Source organism: Brassica oleracea, chromosome C2, assembly GCF_000695525.1.
Source record: "Brassica oleracea var. oleracea cultivar TO1000 chromosome C2, BOL, whole genome shotgun sequence".
NCBI lineage: Eukaryota > Viridiplantae > Streptophyta > Magnoliopsida > Brassicales > Brassicaceae > Brassica > Brassica oleracea.
In genome coordinates, this window is record NC_027749.1 from 5,497,753 (window position 1) to 5,520,899 (window position 23,147).

The 23,147-nt window shown below is 35.3% G+C and overlaps 5 protein-coding genes and 1 long non-coding RNA gene across 8 annotated transcripts; 4 read left to right on the forward strand and 2 right to left on the reverse strand.

Annotated features, from left to right (window-relative positions):
- Positions 1-564: 564 nt before the first annotated feature.
- On the forward strand, positions 565-2,189 carry LOC106321903 (probable receptor-like protein kinase At5g20050). The gene has a single exon (XM_013760120.1). It carries the CDS (start codon positions 760-762, stop codon positions 2,110-2,112), a length of 1,353 nt encoding a protein of 450 aa, XP_013615574.1. The 5' UTR covers positions 565-759; the 3' UTR covers positions 2,113-2,189.
- A 538-nt stretch (positions 2,190-2,727) lies between these two features.
- Positions 2,728-4,673, forward strand: LOC106324814 (acyl-protein thioesterase 2-like). 3 transcript variants are annotated; one of them, XM_013762799.1, is made up of 9 exons: positions 2,728-2,814; positions 2,908-2,989; positions 3,064-3,175; positions 3,320-3,356; positions 3,454-3,523; positions 3,634-3,738; positions 3,945-4,095; positions 4,206-4,285; positions 4,375-4,673. In XM_013762799.1, exons 2-9 carry the CDS (start codon positions 2,959-2,961, stop codon positions 4,545-4,547), a joined length of 759 nt encoding a protein of 252 aa, XP_013618253.1. In that variant the 5' UTR covers positions 2,728-2,814; positions 2,908-2,958; the 3' UTR covers positions 4,548-4,673. The 3 variants fall into 3 exon arrangements, with proteins under 3 accessions (XP_013618253.1, XP_013618255.1, XP_013618254.1); XM_013762801.1 differs by having other exon boundaries at positions 2,736-2,814; positions 2,928-2,989; XM_013762800.1 differs by lacking the exon at positions 2,728-2,814 and having other exon boundaries at positions 2,827-2,989.
- A 1,455-nt stretch (positions 4,674-6,128) lies between these two features.
- LOC106327728 (nudix hydrolase 19, chloroplastic-like) lies at positions 6,129-7,919 on the forward strand. Its single transcript, XM_013765962.1, has 5 exons — positions 6,129-6,767; positions 6,839-7,084; positions 7,159-7,258; positions 7,337-7,429; positions 7,506-7,919. Exons 1-5 carry the CDS (start codon positions 6,276-6,278, stop codon positions 7,787-7,789), a joined length of 1,215 nt encoding a protein of 404 aa, XP_013621416.1. The 5' UTR covers positions 6,129-6,275; the 3' UTR covers positions 7,790-7,919.
- Positions 7,920-7,998: 79 nt separating this feature from the next.
- On the reverse strand, positions 7,999-9,257 carry LOC106327729 (mitochondrial pyruvate carrier 1-like). The gene is made up of 5 exons (XM_013765963.1): positions 9,148-9,257; positions 8,791-8,898; positions 8,661-8,715; positions 8,449-8,584; positions 7,999-8,289 (listed from the first exon to the last, which is right to left on the reverse strand). Exons 2-5 carry the CDS (start codon positions 8,887-8,889, stop codon positions 8,244-8,246), a joined length of 336 nt encoding a protein of 111 aa, XP_013621417.1. The 5' UTR covers positions 8,890-8,898; positions 9,148-9,257; the 3' UTR covers positions 7,999-8,243.
- A 954-nt stretch (positions 9,258-10,211) lies between these two features.
- LOC106325149 lies at positions 10,212-12,322 on the reverse strand. The gene is made up of 2 exons (XM_013763171.1): positions 11,799-12,322; positions 10,212-10,542 (listed from the first exon to the last, which is right to left on the reverse strand). Exons 1-2 carry the CDS (start codon positions 12,270-12,272, stop codon positions 10,384-10,386), a joined length of 633 nt encoding a protein of 210 aa, XP_013618625.1. The 5' UTR covers positions 12,273-12,322; the 3' UTR covers positions 10,212-10,383.
- Positions 12,323-20,254: 7,932 nt separating this feature from the next.
- On the forward strand, positions 20,255-21,424 carry LOC106326522. Its single transcript, XR_001267255.1, has 3 exons — positions 20,255-20,438; positions 20,534-20,619; positions 21,064-21,424. It is a non-coding gene; the product is annotated as an uncharacterized LOC106326522 (long non-coding RNA).
- The last annotated feature ends 1,723 nt before the right edge of the window (positions 21,425-23,147 follow it).

The following is a 23,147-nucleotide window of genomic DNA, read 5'->3' on the forward strand; positions in this document are numbered from 1 at the left end:
CTCAGACGATTTACTAGGGCTATATTCGTAAAAATGGCTTCTGTTTTTTTGTTTGGTCACAAGGGGCTGACCTGTAATTTCACTAGGCTTTTAGGTTAGTTTTGCATTTGATTCAAGTTTGGGTATAAGTTTGGGGTTAAAATCAAGTTGTGGGTTAGTTTTGGCAAAAACCCCTAAAATAATCATGATTTTTGTTAATTGGACGGATCATTATTTATATGATATCGCACACGAAAGAAAAATTTCTGTTTTTAAAATTATCTAATTAACTCTATACTCATTTTTTTTATATGATATCACACATTCGTAAAAAAATAGATAGTTTAAGATGCAAAAAAAATATATTTACTTAATGAATATAATATGAACAAATATTACAAATACATCATTTAATAAAATAAATAATTAAAAACTGAAAATTCATAACCGCACTGGCGCGTGGGTCAGTGTCTAGTATGACTTTATTATATTTGTTTAACCAAAAAATATTCCAATTGGCCATGAGTCCAACAACTCTTTTTCGCTTTTGATATTGTTCAAAAACACGGAATCTCAATTGCAGACAAAACAACTTACAAAATATAATTCAGCAAATATAATTCAATTCAACACCAATAACAACAATAAGATACAACCTGTTGTCTTTTAAAAAAAATATTTTAGTTAAAACATTTCCTTCCTGCTTGTTCAGCTCAGGAGCAGTCACGATGCTCATCTGAAAGAGAAAAACATGAAGTCAGACAAGCTCTAAAGCCTGTAATGGAGGACAAGAAAGCAAACATAATCGCCACCATATCCATCTTAGCCCTTATCATAGTAATAATCACCGCCAGAGTTACTCTAAAGCTCTCCAAAACGTTTTACCTCATCGCCGGCGTCGACATCTCCCTGATCCTCGCCGTGATCTGTTTCCTCGTAATCCGCCGCCGCTACAACAGAGAGAGAAAGATCCTAGTGTCAAAGTACGTCTCCGAAGGCAGAGAGCTCCGGATCGAGTACAGCTTCCTCCGGAAAGTCGCCGGAGTCCCGACCAAGTTCAAGCTCGAGGATCTCGAGGAAGCCACCGACGGGTTCCGGATCCAGATCGGGAAAGGCGGGTCGGGCTCCGTCTTCAAAGGAGTCCTCAAAGACGGAAGCCAAGTCGCCGTGAAGAGAATCGAAGGAGAGGAGAAAGGAGAAAGAGAGTTTAGGTCAGAGGTGGCCGCCATAGCTTCCGTGCAGCACAAGAATCTAGTTCGTCTTTACGGTTACTCGTCGGTGAATCGCCAGAGGTTCCTCGTCTACGCGTACATACCAAACTCGTCTCTCGACGTGTGGATCTTCCGGAACAGGAGATCCAGAGGATGCTTGACGTGGGACCAAAGGTACCAAGTCGCTGTCGATGTAGCGAAAGCCCTAGCTTATCTTCACCATGACTGTAGGTCAAAGATCTTGCATCTTGACGTGAAGCCAGAGAACATTCTCCTCGATGAAAACTACAGAGCGGTGGTTACAGACTTTGGACTCTCCAAGCTGATAGCTAGAGACGAGAGCCGAGTTGTGACGGAGATTCGCGGCACGTGCGGATACCTAGCTCCAGAGTGGCTTCTAGAACATGGTATCTCTGAAAAGTCTGACGTTTACAGCTACGGAATCGTGTTGCTGGAAGTGATCGGAGGGAGGAGAAGTATAATGAAGGTAGAGGTCGAGGAAACGAACAAAAAGACGAACGAGAAGAGCAAGAAGAAGAAGCTGGAGTACTTTCCGAGGATAGTGAACCAGAAGATGAGAGAAAGAAAGGTAATGGAAATTGTAGATGAACGGGTGGAGGCAGGTGATGAAGGGCAAGTGATGAAGCTGGTGTGTGTGGCTCTTTGGTGTATACAGGAGAAGGCAAAGAATAGGCCTGATATGGCTATGGTGATTGAGATGCTTGAAGGGAGAGTTCCGGTGAGTGAGCCGCCTGATTCGCAGCTAGTTGTGGTCGATCTTTTGGCAGCTGGTGATGATGATGATGCGACGAATGGTGTACGACGTGTTGTGGAGGTACCGAGGTTGCATATTCAGAGGGAAAGGCATTTTCGTTTGCCGTCTATTTGTTCTAGTATCATATCTCCCATTTCTCCACGGTAGAGTTTTGGTTTTGTTCATTTGGTATGTAATAATCAGACAGTTTATTAATAGGACTGAACACAAGGTTATGGTTCTAACTGGAAACTATCTCGCATCTGAAATGAAATAGTGATTCTACCAAGCTAAGAAGAGTCCAAACGCACGTAAGTTCAACTCAAAATCGATATGTAAAATAAGCACAATTTATAACCATGATTGAACAAAATAGTTTTGATTGTTTCAAACAAATAAAATGAACCGAACCAAGAATCATTATTCTAGCAAACAGAACCGAATTGGATCCAATTTTTTTTATGATATTAGTTGGTTTATAACATTTTATTCGAACCAAAAAACAGAATAACGAACCAAAACCAAACCAAACAATTTCTATATCAAATCGAACTGAACCAAAAACCGAACACCCAGACAGAAGCATAACACCAGAAAGTACAATCCTAGGAATTAGGATCGTAAAGCCTTAACCAAGTTTGGTTGGTTCAAAAGTAAACCGAATCTCCCAAATTCTATTGTTATGGGACAGACCGATCAAAACAAAAGGATCGGGATAAAAGTGAAAAGAACTAACAATAGTGGGGGTGCTAAGACAAATGTAAGTGCAAGCCATATCAAAAGTTTAATGGGTTGCTTGCTGGCTGCTGCTGAGCCACTGGCTTCCTTAGACTTCTCCGTTGATAAACTATAGCCGAGGCACCGTCTCAGGTAACATCTATTTCTGTTTTGTCCTGTGACTTTCACCAATACTTTCTTCATCTACTTCTGTAATATATCGTTTTGATTATTGGTCTGAACTAGACTGTGTTGCTTTCCCCAAGTGCTTCTTCTCAGCATTGCTTGTTATCAGAAATGAGTATCTCTGGTGCTGCACTTGGTTCAGGTTAGTATATTCCTCTTTTGTGTGAGTTCAAAATGAAGAAACATAGAAACAAAATTAACTCTCAATTATTCCAGGAAGAATTTTAGGAAGAGCGGTTGAGTTTGGGAAAACTCATGTGGTTAGGCCCAAAGGGAAACACCAAGCTACTATTGTCTGGTTACATGGTCTTGGCGACAATGGCTCTAGGTATGTCTGCCACTGGTTTTTCATTTTGGAATATTATTTAGCATCGTAGTCTAGATCCAAAGCCTTTTCTGAATGATTCAGTCAGTTTAAAAATTTGGCAGTCAAGACCTTAAGTCTATTTTTTTATTTTTAACCTGACTGCAGCTGGTCTCAGCTTTTGGAGACCCTTCCCCTTCCCAATGTGAGTTATAAGCTTTAGGTGATCCCCAGCAGTTGCCTTAATCATGTTCCTATTACTTTACCTTTATCATTACTAACCTATCTTTGTTCTGATGTAGATCAAATGGATATGCCCAACTGCTCCTTCTCAACCTATAAGTTTATTTGGTGGTTTTCCCTCCACAGCTTGTAAGTTACTTTGCTACATAGCATTGGTCTTTCATTCTGTTCAGTGGAAACTAGTACTAATCGAAATAGTGAGGGAGAATTTTATGAGTTGCTACTGTAATTATATGCAGGGTTTGATGTTGTGGGCATCAATGAAGATGGACCTGATGATGTAGAAGGACTGGACGTGGCTGCCGCACATGTTGCAAATTTGTTGTCGAATGAGCCTTCTGACAGTAAGTTTTCCTTACAAACTTGCCTCTTTGTTCTCTTCCATGTGGTCACTGAAATAGTAAAAAGATTTAGTAAGCAAGACAAAGAGAACTTTCTACAAATTGATGTACATTCTTGTAGCTGAACAGTAGAAGTTCAAATATAGAGAGGAACATTGCTTTTGAAATTCTTTTTTAAAAAAGTGTGGTTATCTTTCATTGCTCCAAAGTTAAGTTAGGTGTTGGAGGGTTCAGCATGGGTGCGGGAACGTCTCTATACTCAGCGACTTGTTTTGCTACCGGTAAATATGGAAATGGCAATCCTTACCCTATCAATTTAAGCACCGTCATAGGCTTAAGCGGTTGGCTTCCTTGTGCTAAGTAACGTTTTCTCTTTGTCCCTAAACGTTCTTCTAGTTTAAGAACTTTTTTTATAAATTAACTGGATATTTGAATGACTTTGGTATGTTTATTATCCTTTTGTTTGGAAGGACACTGGCTGGCAAACTAGAAGAGGAACAGATCAAGAACCGAGCTACGTCCTTACCAATTTTAGTTTGTCATGGAAAAGGTAACAATACCCTTGAAAACTTTGAAAATGTTTCATCAAGATACAAGTAAAAGAAGGGTTACATTTTGAAGATTATGTGTGGTTTCCAGGTGATGATGTGGTACCGTACAAGTTTGGGGAGAAATCTTCAGAGGCCTTGATATCACATGGGTTTAAGAAGACAACGTTCAAAGCCTACAATGGACTTGGTCACTACACCATCCCACAGGAGATGGATGAGTTGTGCGCGTGGTTAACATCCAACCTCGGCCTCCAAGGTTGAAAAGTCTTTTCAAGGATGTCACTAAACCCCTTCAAACTCTTGAAAGTTTCATTAATTTGGACTGGATCCTTCGTATTTTCACTTTAAGATGTATACATTAGAATATACATTTAACATCTTTTTTTATCACAAGAAAAAATAAAGATAAATCTTAATAAGAATTCGCAAAAAACGAGTTGCCAGTATCAATCCGGTAAGGAATTGACATGTTGATATAGGAGAAAACACGGAGCATGTCTTGCAAGGAAGTACGCATGAGTATTATTGGATGGTCTCGTAGACCACTTTGCTGTTTAGATAGGTATCTCAGAGAGTTTAGAACTCCAGGAGTTCGGTTGTGAATAACATCTCCGACCCTACTCTATTTTCTACTCCAAACATCATTTTAGAGTAAAATATACTCCAACTCCACTCTATTTTCAACTCCAAAATGGTGTAATGGATAGGATTACTCCATTACACAGTCTTTTAAATCTTAAATATTATTATTTCATACTTTTTCCTCATTTTAATTTAATACTTAAATATTTAAAATAATACAATAACATAAGAATATGATTTCCATAAGAAAATTTAATTTTTTTAAAAAAGATGCATAAACTAATAACAATACCAAAACTAAACATAAATATAAAATAAATAAAATAAGTGAGTTAATAATCCGGTAAAACATTTTTGGAACCTCCAAGATCGGTGAAATATTGTCCAAACGATAAAAATGATCAATTTTAAAATTTTCTTATTCGATATAGGAAAGTTAAAGATAAAAAAACTCATTATTCATTATAAAATGCATTAGTTTGCCGTTATGAAAAAAATATATTCTAATGTTCATTATTGAACCAAAATATGCTATCTTATATATATATATATATTTATGATTATTGTACTTTTTAATAATAAATGATTAATTTAAATCAATTATATTTCCATGGAAATTTTGTAAACATAAAATAATTAGGATTATTTGGTAAATTTTTATAAGTAAAATGTATTACTAAATAATTATTAATTGAATAAAAGTGAAATTATTTTTGAATATTCATTTTTGGAATGAAAAATAAAGTAATACATGGGAGTAAAACTCAACTTCATTTTAGTGTTACATCATTTTAGAGTAAAAAAATGGAGTAATACATGAAACATAGTATTATTGGATATTGTCTAGTAGACCACTTTGCTGTTTAGATTGGTATCTCAGAGAGTTTAGAACTCCCGGAGCTCAGCTGTGAAGGCGGACGTGATAACCAATGGCTAATTTTTGAAAATTGGTAACAATAATGCTGATGACGAATCAAACATTTTAAAGCTTTCGAGCTCAGTGTTTAGGCGAAATTTTCTTATGACCATCTCGTAGTCCGAGTAAATCGATTGATCCATCTTGTAGCTGGAGAATCCACCCAACTCTACTTGTGGTTTCATCATTTTTCCATATGTAACATCAAAAGCCTTAGATTGTATGGTTTTAGATTGTAATGAAATAATAAATTAAAATATCTCCGTCGGTTTGCGCGCGGTTAACTGATTGTAAATTTGACACGTGTGAGAGAAATAGCTTGACACGTGTGAGGAACAGACTCGTCGGAGTCATCGTTTCTCATCAAGCGCGGGGGAGAAGAAAGAAAACAGAGAGATGCTCTGTTTCTCTCTTCTTCTTCTTCGTATCACACACTCTCTTCAGATCTGTAAACTCTAGAACTTAGCCGGACGACGAACAACACTCTCGCGATGAACCTAAGAACCCACGCGTTCGCAGGCAACCCCTTGAGATCCAAAACCCCAAAATCCACCGACTCCTTCTCACCTTCCTCCGCTTTCAAATCCCTAAAAGCCCTAATCCCTTCAATCCCCAATCACCCCGCGCCTTCCCCCGATTTCAAAGTCCTCCCCTTTAGCAAAGGCCGCCCGCTGGTGTTCTCCAGCGGCGGAGACGCTTCCGCGACGCCTCTCTGGCATCTGGGATGGGTCAGCTTATCCGATTGCAAGGCTCTGCTGAATACTCGCGGGGTTGATCTCGACGAGAACTCGCTCGTGTATTTAGGACCCAAGGTGGAGGAAGACTTGGTGTGTTGGGCGGTTGACGTGTCGTCTCAAGAAGAGCACGGCGTCGTTTTGGAGTTAACGAGTAGGAAGCTCTGTTTCGTCGAGCTTCGGACCTTGATGGTGGCTGCTGATTGGGAGGATCAACGCGCTATGGATGAGTTAGCTATTGCGGGACATGTATGTGAAAGTATCTTCTTTTTAAAGTCTCCTCCTTTATATTGAGATTACGTGTTATGATATAATGACAGGCGAGGGCGTTGCTTGAGTGGCACAAAGTCTCACGCTTTTGTGGAGCTTGTGGAGGTTCAACTGTTCCGAAGGAAGCTGGGAGAAGAAAGCAATGCTCAAACGAGGCTTGCAAAAAACGGGTTTATCCTCGGGTTGACCCGGTTGTTATAATGTTGGTTATTGATCGAGAGAATGATCGCGCGCTTTTGAGTAGGCAAGCGAGGTTTGTGCCGAGGATGTGGAGTTGTTTAGCCGGGTTTATTGAGGTATGAGTGAAAACTCTCACTGCTAAGCTATCTCTGTTGTGTGTGTGTGTTATTATATATGATGATTCTGCTAGCCAGGGGAGAGCTTAGAAGAGGCTGTGAGGCGAGAAACATGGGAAGAGACGGGGATTGAAGTAGGAGAAGTTGTCTATCACAGCTCTCAGCCTTGGCCTGGTAAATTGACTTAGTTTAAGAACTTTTGTTTCTAATGCCAAAAAATGCTTTAGAAACGAGGATATGCTTGTCTTGCAGTTGGACCAAGTAGCATGCCCTGCCAGTTGATGCTTGGGTTCTTTGCTTTCGCCAAGACTCTTGACATAAACGTAGACAAGGAAGAGTTAGAAGGTAGAGTGACTTCCAACTCCTGCTCAGAGTTTCTTAACATTTCATCACGTCGACCTTTTGTTTAATGTTGCGGCAGATGCTCAATGGCACAGTAGAGAAGATGTGAAGAAAGCAGTGTCGTTTGCAGAGTACAGGAAGGCGCAAAGAACAGCGGCTTCAAAGATAGAGCAGATGTGTAAAGGTGTGGAGAGAAGCCAGAGTCTATCAACTGATTTCAATGTGGAAAGTGGTGAGCTCGCTCCTATGTTCATCCCGGGTCCAACTGCCATAGCTCATCACCTGATCTCAACGTGGGTGGATCAGGGTTCTGGCAATGTTCACTCAAAGCAACAACCTGGTGTTTCTCTCTCAAATCTGTAGCTAGAAAGAAAGTTACAACAATGATGCTTTTAGAGAAATCAAACTGTTGCTGTTGATGCCTATTTTGAATTGCAGAGAGTACTGTTAACTATGTTGGTTAAGAGTTTTAATATTATCTTAATTTCATGTATTATTAAAATGGAATTTATAATAAACTCTAATAAAACATGTGAAGTTACTATGGTCACCTCCTGCCGGCAGAACCTATAAAGCAATTTGTGAAGACTTTGCGACTGGTCCGAAAATTTTATTACAAGCGGTTACTTATTTCAAACAAAAGAGATATATGTAAATGAAGGATTCAACAAGTAGATCAACCATAGAAGACCAACACGTTGCAAAAGGAAAAGCAAATAGATGGATTAAGGATTCATTAATTCCCAAGAAGAGATATGCTGATGGTCAATCGTTGATCATCAGAAGCAGCACTGAAGAAAGCTTTCCTCATTTCAGTTTACTGAGCCGGTTTCTCCTCTTCTTTAGTTGACGAGGATAGATACCTGTCATTAAGCACGTTTAGAATATATTTCAGAATAAGCTAGAAACACAAGGTTAAGCTAAGCAAAACTATACAAGCAATTGCATCATTAAGTGTACATTCTGGCTTTATTTGTAAAAACAGTAATAATCCGAAAATATAAAGGGTTCTGTGAACTTACCCTTGGGCTCTAGCCCAGCGTGAGAGCTGATAGAGCTGAACAGTCTCATTGGAAGCATGGCAGGCAAGTAGTAAATAGTTGCGTGGTTGAACCATCCATGCAAATCTCATGAACAATGCAGAGTAAATGCACATGGCTGTAGCAACAAAATGTTATAGCTAACAAACAACGTTGCGTAATAAAGCCTTCTTCATAATAATAATATTTCTTACCTGAAGTCATGTTTCCGGAGATCATCTCAGGGGGCTTTTGCATATCCACCAAACCCTATTGGTTGTTCAAAATCAAAAATTCAAAACGACAATGAATGAATCCACAGTGGTTTGATAAAAGAAGACGTACAGCAGCAACAAAGCCCCAGTTAGCGATAGGACCCCAGAAATGGGTTGTTTTAGGTCCAACCGGACTGTTCAAGAACGCTTGGAACCCTGATGCTGCCATATTATCCCCCTGCAATAATTATTATTCAAGTCTCAGGATTTGATATTATTATCACCCCAACACAAAAGTCAAATCTTATCATATAAATCGAAATCAAAAGGATTCAATTGGGGATTTTTGTTTCAAAGTCAAATTCGACAGAACCACAATAACATATCAATCAATCCCCAATCTCAAACACGAACAGAAAGCTAGCAATCAATTTTAATTTGATTCATTACTCAAAGACGATCTACGTTGGGATCAACACAAACAAACCTGAGGGATGCGATGCGAAGAGGATTTGAGAGATTTGAGAGCGAGCGAGGATGGAATAACAAAACAAGTCGAGAGATGCAAGTGGGTTGGGCCTTCTTCGTTAAATACTTTTTTTTTTTTTTTATGTGAACCGAATCTTACCTATTAATTAGAATGAGAGGTCGGTTTGCCAAACCGGAGTTACAAAAAGGATTAGCTACTGCTTTGGTTTTGACCCCGCGCAAATGAATAGTAAAACTCTTGTAACGCATGTCCTTTTTTTTTTTTTTTGAACAACTCGCGTAGCGCATGTCCATTGGGATCATTGCGACAGTTAGGACAAATCAAAGAAACAGGCAGTAAGTTATGTTTGCTCTTTGTTTTTTCCTATTTTTTGGGAACGAGAAGAATTTCACTTTTCTGTGGTCATTATCGATTGCTGAGAACAACAATCGGTTTTGTTTTTTTTAAGAATTAAAAAAATAGACTACCGGAATGTGTCGGGTTTAGTGGGTGGGCGAAACTAGTTTGTAATACATTGACTTGGAATATTTTTTTCAAATCGGGCTTATATTTCGGATCTGAATCCCCGTTTTATTGGGTTGAATAAAATTTATATTTCAAAAACAAAGGGTTTACATGTTACCCTGACAAACGAGTGTTTTTTTTTTACTTTTTGCAGATCCGTTATATGGAATTAGTCATTATTATGCTAAAGTCGAAGACCAAATAGTTTGTATGGTATATTCTGAATGCGCACGGGAGAGGAATAGGCAAAGGGTTTTTTTTAGAACTATAATAACAAAGTCTCATTCATAAATCATAACTGAACCCAGTGAGGCTTGTCTATGCTTACGTCAAGCTGTCTCCTAGAAAGGATTTGTCCCCAATAACTAGTATATCATTAGCTCGTAATGTTAAGCTCCACTCTATGCTCACCTATAGCCTTTCGTTAGTTCTTACATTTCCGAAATCTTAATCACATTATTTCAATCTTTCAAGGAATAGATCTTCCGAGTTGATTTTCTTTTGTTGGACGTACGCTCATATACATATAATCCAAACAAACTCAACCCACAAATAAAACTAGGGTTCAAATCCTTCTTCCAACTCTTTTAATAACAATACAATACATTACAGTAAAATAAAGGGTAGGAATCTACAATAAGCCTTTTCAATATGATTGGTACAAGTTACATCCTAGAAGGAAGAGAATAAAACAAATATAATAATACAAAGACTAAGAAAGAAAGAAAATCAATGGGGAGAGGTAGAACGAACTTTGGTTTTAAAGAGGAGAATGTAGAGTCTGTCCATTGAGAAATAAAGAAAACAACCTGTGGAATGTGTTACGAATGACCCGAAACTTTTCCCCACTATGCAATGCCATGCTGGTCCATACCCTTTGTCAAATTCCTGCATTTTGTTTTTCATATCTCACTTGCATTACAACCTATTTATTATGTTTGTATATACAACATGCATGAATGAATCATAAACCTTCGCATCATCTCTTATGTAATTCAGTTAATTAACTGAACATCTCTCGTAACTTTGTTCTTCATCATTGACATGATATGTTTCTAAAATGTAATTCGATCCATCTTATTTGTATTATTCATTATGTCTTCACGGTTTTAAAATCATTTTTGCTATGTCTTTGTATCTGCACTTAATTTTTTTTTTTAAGTTGTTGACCAAAAAAATGTTTATTTCTATAACAAAGCTTCTAGCATTTTGTGATATTTTGAAATATGATTTCGATGCTAGTTCTTCAGTTGTTCCACCATTATGTTATACATTCGAATGTTCATAGGAAACATCTTTGGCAGAATATTTGTTTTCTACACTTTTTAGTGTACAGTTATAAAGATCATTCTTCTATTTACTAATTGTCAACAAAAATAATTGCCAAGAGAGCTTATAAAAGAAGGATCAAAATAAAGTTGAAAAAACAAAGGGATAAGAGTGAAAGAGTACCACATGTCTTTTTTGAGGACCAAACATTATTTATTCACCCACATTAAATTTTTTTTTTTTTTTTTGCAGCTCATGGAGACACCAGTCATTTGATTGATATGAAAAAGGAATTGGTTAAGCGGCATGATGTGTCTCTTTCCCCTCATACTTTATATTCATTTAGATGTTTGGTGTTGAAAATGAGTTTTCTGACTAGTTGTTCGTATAAATGTGGACTGAACGAAAAATCCAATAGAAGCTATATTAATCTCATTAATTTGTATACCCATTCCACCTATTTAATCGTCTACAATAATTCTAAGACTATAATATCACACATTTAATGCGATACTCAACTTTATAGACGTTCTAAAACACTGTCAAATGCTGAACCTAAACACACAAAATGAGTTTAAATATCTGTTATTTGTTGTGTATATATCATAGACCTCACTCCAATCAAATCACAATGACCAATATGAAAACACAATAGATGCTTCTGATGCAATTGTAACCACTAGACTGTACGTAGATCTATTCATCCACATTTTTTATATCATATTTTAGAGATATTGTAAGTTTTGGCATCGCAAATTTTATTTTCTATTCATGAAAACCCGACTCTAGCGATATACTTTTGCATTTAATCAAATGATAAAATAGTAGAAAGGAACAAAAAGAAACACGAGAAAGGAAGAGAAGAGAAGTGTTACCTTCTTGAGATTGAAAGCCATGTGCTTGGAACTAAACTTCTCCAAACTATCTAAAGTCGTTCTCGCACACCTAAACGCATGTGCCTGCATAAACCCCGGCATGTCCGCCGCTAATATCCTCACCGTTAACATCTCAGCCGCCGCCGCTATCCTCGCCGTTGTATCCCTCTCCACGTGAGACACCGATTTTCTCCCTTCCTCCGCCGCACCACCACCATCACCGCCTTTCTTTCTCTCTTTACTACTAGTCTCTAACTCGAAGATGTCTCTCACCAGATGGTTTTGCATTTTATTTGGACGGGGGACTATGGGTTTTGATGCATCTTCTTGTGATAGTGATGATGGTGGGATCGAGTCTTTGTTGGGTTTGAATTTAGGGTTTATGAGTGACTGCTTCGATGTGGTAGTGGAGAACTTGTAGAAGCTCATGAGACTCTTCTTCTTTTTTGGTTTCTCTTCGTTTGCCATATTCATTATGTTTTAAAGTCTTTTGCGTTTGTGGGACTCTTTAATGGCTCATGTGTTATTTATAAGGAAGCGGCAGAGGATGACAAATGAGTCCTCTCTAATATTCTCTAAGACATATTTCAATTGAATAGAAGTAAATATAATTTATAATAATATAATATTTTATTTTACAATAATAAAATGGAATGCATGCTATGCGTACAATTTAAACATTTTCTCATATAACTATTTTTTCTCATATAACGTTAAAATCTTGTAATTTGGTGTGGAGAAGGATAAATATTGTGGAGAAGATAAATAATATAAAAGGGTGTACAAAATATTTACTAATCTAGCTTCACATGGCATAATTAGCCGAGCTGCATATAATATAGCTTCATGATGGTATGAAGGATAAATATTGTATTATACATTGTTCTGATAGTTGTTTAAGCGATTGATTCGGTGGTGATACTAGAGAAAAACTAATAACAAATCATTACCTCTAGCTGGTCACAATTTTGGTAATCTATTTAATCACTGGCCGGGTAAGAACCCTTTAATATACACCAAATTAAGCCGTATGATCAAACGCCAAGACAATGATAAGAACGGAGACAAATTGAATAATGCGGATTAGGAGATGAATAGGGTGATTGACAGAGAATCAAACCATGTGGGTTGTTCCGAGTCAAGTGAAATTAACGTTTTATTTTACTTGTCAACAAGTCTAATCAAGTAATCAACGTATATTGGTTTTTGGGATATACATATACGTAGATAGATAGATGGAAATGTTTATTTTTCTTGTTCTGTTGACAAACACCCTAATTGTTCCGGGTCCCTAATCTGATATTTTATGCTCAACAAATCATGTCCCGGTCATAGATGGACCCTCTTGGCTCTTGTTCTTCCAGCCAAGTTCGGTAGGGGTCTTACACAATTTGTTTGTAGTTAAGAACTTATGTGCATTTGGTTTATATATTTGTTTGTAGGTCGACACCAGTCTCAATAATATTTATGAGAAAAATAAAACAAAACATTGATTTTCAGATTTTTACTATGAGAAATAGCCACAGATTTTCTGCGGTCTGAGGATTATTCCGTAATGAAATCGAATCTGAAACACATATGAGCAGCTAGTAACATATGGTTAAAAGATAATATATAAAATTAGATACTAGCAAATATTATTTAGTTGAGGTATATATTTTTGAAAATTACAACTTGATCTTCATTTCTCTGCACTAAAAATAAATAAAGTACACAAAGATCAAACATATTTACTAATGACGCGAAAATAATTTGAGAGATGTACTTTGTTATGACCGTATCTGATCTCAAGCTTTCAAAACTGATAGTCTGATCTTCAGTTCCAAGCCATACTTTTTTCCCCAGCTGCATGGTTCAAAGCTCCGGAGACAACCGACATGACTCAGTATGAAAGTTTAAGCTGCAGAGTAATGATCATTATCAAAAACATTTGGAAAATCCTCTGATCTTCTTCTGCTTAGTCTTCTATCTGCCTCACCTTGTTTTTTCCGCTTCTTTTTTTGCCAGGGTGTTGCAATTTTTAGATTTGGCTTTATAAATCAAACCTTTCATTTATGATATTTACAGCTTAGCAAAAAACAAATTTGGAAAATCCATCCCTGACACATTTTTAATATAATATATAAATAAAACTGGCGTACCAAAAAGACTAAATCCATCAGCTTTCACTTTCATTATCAAAAACATTTGGAAAATCCAGACACATATTTAGTATTATATAGGTTGTGATTGGTAAAAGTTAAAAAAAAAATAGAATAAATAAATAAGTGGAACTGAGCTGAAAATAAAACATGTGGTATGAACAGAGAGAAAAAGAAAACATAGTAAATGTTTCTCTCTTGTAAAAGTTAGAGTAAAAATTAGAATGTATTTTCTTATTTTTATACAATAAATAGCTGAAAATGGTAAAAAACATTTTTCACCTGGTTGGTAATTGTGTAGCTGAAATTAGAGTAAATTTTATTTCAGAGTAAATATTTATTCTATTAGTGCTACACAGTCACACTCATAAATAAAACTGACTTACCAAAAAAAACTAAATCTATCGGTTTTCACTTTGATTATCAAAAACATTTGGGGTGTGACTGTATATACCTCTTAGAGTAAATATTTACTCCCAATTCAGTTGTTACTCTCATTTTCACCTTTTTTTTGTCAATCAAGTGAAATAAGGTCCCCACCGGTTTACTCTAAAAATGAAGGTAACTAGAGTAAATTGTTCTTTCACTTTAAGATGATGATTGTTTGTATGGTTTTTAGATTTTAGTTTTTGGTTTTTAGTTTTTGGTTTTCAGATTTTGGTTTTTAGTTTTTGATTTTGCAGTAGATTTTAGTTTTTCGAAAACACACGATTGATGATTTTAGTTAGTTTTTGGTTTTTGATTTTAGTTTTTCTAAAATTTGATCAATGATTTATATATTTTTAATTTGTTTATTATTTTAAATTTTGACTTATAAGTTTTTTTTTTAAAAAACTTAAAACTAATAAAAGAATATATCACAAATTTTAATAAATATACAGATGTATTATTAACAAAATATGTAGACTTTTGTTATACATAGTTAATTTTATTGATATGTTTAAGAAAAAATGTTCTTAATACAAATTATTTAAAATTATATATATATATATATATATATATATATATATTTGTAAATTAATTTCATTGATAAATATAATTATATGTAAATTAATTGTAGATGTTTTTCTTTCTCACTGAAAAAGTAATTTGTGAATAATATGTAACTTAATTTTTATTATATTTTTAATAAGTATATGGATTTTATTGTACAATTTGGTGAATATATGAATATTTAAGGAAAACATTAAGCACATGTAATTAGGAGATAAAATGACTATTATATACTAAAATCAGGAAAAAAAGCAACGTAAAATGTTGCTGAAAAACTGAAAAATTACGGATTTTGGTTTTTGTTTACAATTAGGTAGTTATCACAAAAGCTAGTTTCCCTAAATTTTAGGAAATCAATTTCTTCAAAATCTTGATTAGATGATAAAGTGGTTTTTGAAAAACAAAAATTAAAAACCAGTTCAAAAACTAGAAACAATCAACCTCTAATCAAGTCGGAAGTTTTATTTCAATTTTTTAAAATTATTTCCTCTCTTTCCCACTTTCATTTTCCCACCATTTTACTCTCGCATTATCCAATTAAACACTTGGAAAATCCATCCCTGACACATATTTAGTATAATATCTATTATAATAAATATATATAAATAAAACAGGCATACCCAAAAAGACTAAATCCATCGGTTTTCACTTTCTCTCTAATTTTTCAATGGAATGTGGTTTTGTGAAATTTAAAATACATAATAGAAAAAGGGATGGAGCGTAATATGACGTCGTACGATCAAGTCTGAGCTCGAACCCTTTGGAAACGGTTCAGTTGCAAGTCTATCTCACGCACGCTTCAATCACTCCCAAAAGCTAAAAGCTTAAAAATAAATAAAGAACAACACAAGATCGAACATCTTTGATAAAATAGTCATTACCCAAATATAGTTTTTTTCTTTTCTTTTTTTACGGCAAACATTCACAGACTCATGTAGACTCTGTAAACTAAGGTGGTAACTCTGCATCCATGTATACGACGAAAGACGGTTCTCCGTCTTAGGTACATGAACAATATCTGAGTTGACGAAACTTCTTTTCAAAAGCTTAATATCTTCCATGTAGCTTTCAAATGCTGGCCATTCCTCTGATTCCGAAACCATCTTCACCAATTGAGAACAATCCGTTGCATTTCAAACGTAACCTGAAACTGTCTTAAATTTCTCATACATTCCATTGCCCAAATTAATGCCACTATTTCCGAATGAAGAGATGAAAGACATGCCCTTACATTCATTGCCCCTAATAAACAATCAAACCCTGGTAACGTACTGAACCAGCCTTGCCCTGAAAATAGGTCCTTATCTTTCCAAGAGCTGTATGTGAAACACCATCTTCATGTGGTCCCTAAATTAGGCCTTACTTGTACTTCTTGTGCCAACCTGTAATCTATATTATAATGATTGAGTTTTTGCTCTCTCCTCAGCGCGACACGTCAGCGTTTTGTGGATCTCACTTTTAAAAAGTGTGAAAAAGTGTCAAGGCTATGGCTCGAACCCGGGTTATTGAGATTTAAACACCAACATTTATACCACTAAACTAAAGGATACTTTATACATTGATGGCCGAAACTAATATATATTTATGAAGGTCGGAAACCCTTGCTTCTTCGGTTTTCTTTGTGGGTTGGGCCTACAAGTGTATTATGAGTTTCATTTTTAAATGAGATTCATCACATTATATGAAAAAAACAACAATTATAGTTTTTTTGTATTGTAAATTGTCTTCGTTTAACATGAGTTAGAGTTCTTTTCATCATTGTCTCAGACAAGTATGAGTTACAGAGTTGCGCCGTGTGTATGTTCGTAATCTATTTTTCACCGGTGAACTCTTCATCTCCCCATCTTAAATCGCTTGATCATAAATGTTCCTGATTTGTATCCGTTCTGTAAACCCTATATATATGATTCTTATCTTTTATGAACCCAATCTGCATCTCCACAAAACTCATTGATTCCTCTTAGTTTTAACCATCTTCTAAAACATGTCTCTCTTTGCCTCTCCAGTTCCTCAAACCGGCGTCCCAGGCATCCGTCACTCAACCTTCGAGTCTCTCCGTCTTGGTCGTAGTAGTCAGAGCAAAGTCTCAAACCTCCTCGCTTCTGGGATTCCCTGAACTTCAAGAAAGACAATGAGTTTATGGAAATCACGGTTCTCTTCCTTGATGAAAAAGGAAGTTAATCTTTGATTTATCACACTTATTTAATATAATTGTTTTTAATTAATTTCCTGATTCTTTGTTGAATAATATTATTTGCAGATTCCGTGATTCATGAGTTTATTCTCGTCGGACGTGCTAATCTTTACATGCCATCTTTGAAAGCCGGTTCCATTGTGAAAGTCGATCGATTTGAGTTTGCTAGGTGCTCAAGCATGTACAAGATAACTGACCATTCATTCCTCATTTGTTTCATCTCACCAACTATTATTGATGAAGTCATCACGGGTGATCCTGAGATCAATCTCCAGTCATAATTAGACTGTTCGACAATTTGAAAGTGATTGCGAACACAAACCTAGAACTCTCAGGTATATTATCATATTGCATCTGGGTTTATATTATGTTTCGATATCATAAATGATATTTAAACTCGCAGATGTGGTTGGACAAATCCGTTCTGTCCAGGGCTCTGACCTTACCAAAGAAACAACTCGAGTCGTTATCCGTCTCCTCAATGATCCGTAAAAACAATCAACACACAATTCCCTTTATATTATTATCTATATTGTGCTAACATCAATAATCAAAAATATTTCCTACCCAAAATCTGTGGTCGTCTATTTATCTCTCTTATTTATCAAACTAATTTTACACAAACTTTTATTTTCCAACTTAAAATAAACCACAACAACCCAAACAATCAAATCACCAAAAACTAGAATTCCAAAAGAGACGAATCATTAATGATCACCTCTCTTTTTTGTTTAATCTTAGTAATAAACTTCAAAACAAATATACCAAACCAATCACTTCAACTAAAATTCAACGACACATACATCGAGTCAGCTAAACAAATACACACTACACGGCCAGCTATTTAACAATTTACAAACTTACTTTCGCAACGAAGAAGACGAAGACGACAACCAAGATCAGTGAAATTACCTAAACAAAAAAGAAGAGTAAGTTATGAATTCTGATAAATACAACTAACAATGATTTTTGTTTACATATTACCCATCAAATAAAAGATAAACAAACACATCCACACCAGGAGATACAAGAGACAATCCCGACAGACACAAAGGTGGCAACAACATCTCCACCTGCTCACTCATCTTGTCTTATAAAAATGGCTTACATGCCCAATGTCAAGAGGCCAATGTTATTATGCTCTTATGAGAAATACATAAATCCGTTTAAAACTCATTAATATGCTCAAAACTGTCACTCATTTTATAGTTATTTCTACAACTTTTCATGTATTTGTTTTAAAGGTCCGGTAAGAGCAACATGTTTAAAAAAAAACATATAACAATAATAATAAGGATAATAAAAATTCTTACTTAATACACACAACTTACACAACTAAACTGGAAAAAAAATATCCAGAAACCAAAGGTACTCTCAACAATTTTAATATAATTTATGTTCTCTCAACAGTACAAAAAAACAAATTAAAAAGACAAACAAATAGGGGTGTTCAATCCGGATATCTGTTCGGTTTCGGTTTGGTTTTTTCAGTTTTTCGGTATTTCGGTTAATAAAATATAACTACCATTCTAAATCCATATTTACTTCGGTTCGGTTCGGTTTATATACCGTCGGTTTTCGGTTTATTCGGTTTTATACCAAAACATAATTATTTATTTTGGGATCATATTATATAAATTTAGAGTCATATTGTCATACAGTCATTTATTAAAAAAATATTATATTTTCAAATAAAAGAACAAAAAAAATAAAAACGCTTGTAACTTTAGATGAAATAATCAAATCTAGAATTAAAATCAAAGTTCTAAATTTTGAAAATAAAAATAAAAAACAAAAGAGATGTATGAAAGAAAAGTTTTTCCACTCTTCCATATTGAGTGTTCATCAAAGTCATGCTTCTTCGAGTGAAACTCTATTCGTTTATAAATAAGAAAAAAGTTGTGAAGAATTTTTTAGTTATTATCCATCAAATTTATAACCTTCGCTTCAATTTAATCAATGCTAAAAGAAAGCAAAATGATTAAAAGAAGAAGACTAAGAAAATAAAAAGCCTCAGTTGCAATGAATTTTTTTTCAATTATATTTTAAGTGTTTTTCAAATTAGGATTTTTTATTACTATAAAAAATATGGTAATAGTTATTAACAAAAGAATAAATTATATAAAAAATAGATTTTCATGTGATGTTATAAAATATGTACATATTTACATGTTTCTACTTTTGATCGGTTTTGTTCGGTTTATGCGGTTTAATCGGTTATAAACCAAACGATATCCAAATCCTACGGTTTTTATAAAGTCATATCCATTCGGTTTATATGGTATATACCAAAACCGCACCATATTGTCTATTTCGGTTCGGTTCGGTTTGGTACGGGTAGGTTTTACCATATTGGACATGCCTACAACAATAAGTCTCAGTGACACAACAAACTACACCACGAACTATACCAATCACATTACTAACACAGTTTAGTCCTTCATAAGTGGAGAACAATGCATACACAGTTCATCATCACAACTCTAATCCTATAACAATAAAAATAACTTGAAAAACAAATCAAAACGCAAATTCACAACTACAATAACCTTAGAAAATATTAAGATGAAACAAGAACTCTGTCCACAACCCCGCGTTTGCGCGGGGGCAATACCTCTAGTTATTAATAACTTGTGTCTTAGTCCAAAGTGTTGATTCTACTTTTGCTAATCGAAGCGTTTCTCGCGGATCAATATCAAGGTTACTGAATACTTTATTGTTCCGACCAACCAAATGTACCATAATATCCATGCAAACTAATGATCCTTTATTTTTGGGTTAACTCTCCAAAATAGATGGTTCATATTAGCAAAAAGAGAGCCAATACGGAAAAAGTTCATTACCCAAATAGAGATCGAATGTGGTTTTGTGAAATCTTTATATATAAAAGACAGTTCTTTCTCTCCAGGTTGTGACACGTCGGATGCCAGGTCAGAAATTCGGCTTCAGACGGCTCGACACGTGTCCTATACTCTGATCCGCAGCGTTTCATTAATTTTGGTCGGCTTATGGGCTTCGTTTTTACGGGCCTTATCTGTATTCTCAAAATTGGTCCAGCCCGAATCCAGTATGTCTAAGTTTAAACCCGTATAATTGTCGTTTTGCAATAGGGTTGAAGCGTACTTCTCCGCCATTGGAGATCGAGGCTTAACCTGTTCTCCAAGAGCGAGCGTTTCATCTTCTTCCTTATCAATCTGCAGTGATACCGGTTACAGATTACCCCTCTTCAACTCTTTCTTAAATACATACCCATGATCTCTCTTGAATGCGATCTTAACTCATGAAAGGCGGTGGAATTTCGACTATAAAAGGGTATGCTTTCATGCTATGAGAATCATCTCCTCCTTTCGTATTCCGAAACCAGTAACTTTATTTTCAGTATGGCTAATGCTATTCCACCTTTCAAGTGCGGTTGCTCTGTTATTGGGAGCCCAGGAACATCGGATGCAGTGGCGAACTCATGAGAGTCGATATGTTGCTGCTTGATTCCCAGGTTTGCTCTGTTCCTACGCTTGAGTTCGTAACTGCATTGACAGTGAGTCTCTGTTATTGATTTGGCGACGGAGCTTGAAAATATAGAGATTAAATTCTTCTTCTCGGTTTGAAAATCTTGAATCTGATGTCTTGGAAGTACAAGTTAGGAAGAGAGCAAAAGGTTGCCACAAATTAAGCATTGATCTTATGATTGTCTTGCTCACTGAGTTCTTTGTGTATATTGAAATTCACAACTCACAAAAGATGGGAGAAAAAAAGTTGATATGCTTAAGGCTATGGAATACCTGGAACTGTTGTTTGATCCTTGCGGTTGTTCTTTGTTCTGTTTACGTGTCCTTAGTTTTGGTCTTATCAATAACCTTATTGGAACTTGAATCTTTGTATGGATTAGTAAAAACCACACCTTTTTTTTTTGAAACATTTAATAATTGCTTTTATGTAGGTTGTAAAGAAAGATGAAGATGTGAAAGTGATTGTAGCGGGTGACGATTGGTTGACTCCGTCACCAAAGGTTGTATTCGATGAAAGCAAAGAGTTAGGTGAAGAGTCTACCATTAAAGCTGTGAGGTAGTTTTGTATGTGTTGAGTATTTTTCCATCTATGTGCTTACCAGCTTCATATTAGAAGCCACGGTTTGAACACTGCTAGCTTTAATTTTTTAATGCTCGATGATATCATCCAAATAGTTTCTGTGTTATACTTTGATTCTTAAGTTTTGAATTGAAATATCCAATGTATTAGAAGCTATGATTTTGTATGTATGTGCTTCTTATGTTTCTATTAGAAGTTACTATTTTTTCCTCCAACGCTATATATGTTCGTCGATTTCACTCACATAAAGCGATTATTTAGGACACAGCTAACCGTTATTTTTTAATTCGTCCTTAATGACATCACCCAAAAGTCTCTATTATTACACTTTGACCCTTAAGTTCGGAATTGAAATGTGCACTGCATGTGGAAGAAGATGAGCTCATGTCATTCACAAAATTTATAGTAGATGCGATGCAGGAAGCCAAGGTTTCTGCTAGCAATGAAGCTGAAATATCTCAAAACATTCTCAGAGGCAGCTGCTGCTTAGGTGGATCTCGGATCATTAGAACTTTAGGAAGCCGTTCTAAAAATAATCATCTCGGACTAATTAACTCTTTCTTCCTATCATCTTTGGTTGATGATCTCTTCTTTCTCTTAGATGAATCGAACGATGCTGTTGTTAAAATTAGATCCGCACAGATTTCACTAAAGGCGTTGAACCACCCTAAACGCGACAACCAAAACACTGATCGAAAACACAGGAGAGAAAGTTGGGGATGCGTTTGGAGATGCAGCAGAGTTGCTTACGTCTTCGGTCTCAAGTCCTCCTCCCTTCGTTGCACTCTTCACACTACAAATTTACGCAAAGACAATACATCTATTATATTTTTTTTTGGCAACAGCAATACATTTATTTAAAATAACGTTTATATAATGTTCAAAAAAGTAACGTTTTTATATTATATAACTAGGGAAAGTGATGACTTTCAAAACTAAAACAACATCATGTATATTTGTTTTCTTACTTTTATATTTTGGTTACTTTGATCTATTAAGTTTACCAGGAATATAATGAAGAACAAGAAATACAATTTATTTTGCTTACTTTAATATATTAAGTTTACCAGAAATAGATAACTCATTCTTTTCAGTGTTCAAATATTCTTGCAGCTTGGAATCTACCGAAGTGGATGATCTAGAGAGGAGATTGACTTAGCTATGATGAATCTGAAAGATGAAACTACTTATTTGTAGGTCTCACTCATCATACATCAAATGAAAGCAGCTCCGTTCATTATTTTGAAAGTTGTGTTCTGTCAAATAGTGTAAACAAAATATGTTTTAGATTTTTTTCTTGATTCAAAGAATGTTTTAGGTTCATGCCTCAAATGAAAACAGCTCCGTCATATCATTTATGTATTTTTTATAAGTATTGTATTCTTCCTAATGATAGACAAAGTATTCAGATTTTTGTCTGGATTTTAAGGCATTTATATCGTCTAATTCACCGTTGTTAGTTAGAAACTTGGAATTCTGCTAAGCTAAGGACTCAGCAAAGATATTAGTGGTATTTACCATTTTATCAGAATCTTTAAAGCTTGATTTTTATATCGTATTCCTAGATTATGTAATGCAGTGGCTGATGCAGTGGCAAAATCAGGCATTTTCTGCAAAATCAGGTGTTTTCACTATAAACTTGACCTTCTTTTGTGGTGGGTAAACTTGCTTTTATTTTAACTAATCATAGTTCCACCAAAGAAATAAAGGAAATCAAAATAATATAATCATGTTATAAGATAAGCATTGAAATGATCATCCACTTCTTTACCAAACTCAAGCACTATGATCATCCACTCCTTTACCAACTCAAGCACTATGATCATCTACTCATCAAGCACTATGATCACCCACTCATTTACCAAATTAAGCACCATCTTTGTTATTTTATGTATTGTTGTTCACTATAAATACCATCACTCATCTCACTCTTTT

What these genes read in the sequence shown, in the direction of transcription:
- LOC106325149 (XM_013763171.1), bottom strand. Translation starts at nt 12,272, where the DNA reads ATGAATATGGCAAACGAAGAGAAACCAAAAAAGAAGAAGAGTCTCATG. An exon ending in TGGCTTTCAATCTCAAGAAG is followed by an intron (nt 10,543 to 11,798) that starts GTAACACTTCTC and finishes AACAAAATGCAG; the next exon opens with GAATTTGACAAAGGGTATGG.
- LOC106327728 (XM_013765962.1), top strand. Translation starts at nt 6,276, where the DNA reads ATGAACCTAAGAACCCACGCGTTCGCAGGCAACCCCTTGAGATCCAAA. An exon ending in AGTTAGCTATTGCGGGACAT is followed by an intron (nt 6,768 to 6,838) that starts GTATGTGAAAGT and finishes ATATAATGACAG; the next exon opens with GCGAGGGCGTTGCTTGAGTG. An exon ending in GTTTAGCCGGGTTTATTGAG is followed by an intron (nt 7,085 to 7,158) that starts GTATGAGTGAAA and finishes TGATTCTGCTAG; the next exon opens with CCAGGGGAGAGCTTAGAAGA.
- LOC106327729 (XM_013765963.1), bottom strand. Translation starts at nt 8,889, where the DNA reads ATGGCAGCATCAGGGTTCCAAGCGTTCTTGAACAGTCCGGTTGGACCT. An exon ending in ACTGGGGCTTTGTTGCTGCT is followed by an intron (nt 8,716 to 8,790) that starts GTACGTCTTCTT and finishes AACAACCAATAG; the next exon opens with GGTTTGGTGGATATGCAAAA. An exon ending in CTCCGGAAACATGACTTCAG is followed by an intron (nt 8,585 to 8,660) that starts GTAAGAAATATT and finishes TTGTTGCTACAG; the next exon opens with CCATGTGCATTTACTCTGCA.
- LOC106324814 (XM_013762799.1), top strand. Translation starts at nt 2,959, where the DNA reads ATGAGTATCTCTGGTGCTGCACTTGGTTCAG. An exon ending in GTCGAATGAGCCTTCTGACA is followed by an intron (nt 3,739 to 3,944) that starts GTAAGTTTTCCT and finishes ATTGCTCCAAAG; the next exon opens with TTAAGTTAGGTGTTGGAGGG. An exon ending in TTTAGTTTGTCATGGAAAAG is followed by an intron (nt 4,286 to 4,374) that starts GTAACAATACCC and finishes TGTGGTTTCCAG; the next exon opens with GTGATGATGTGGTACCGTAC.
- LOC106321903 (XM_013760120.1), top strand. Translation starts at nt 760, where the DNA reads ATGGAGGACAAGAAAGCAAACATAATCGCCACCATATCCATCTTAGCC.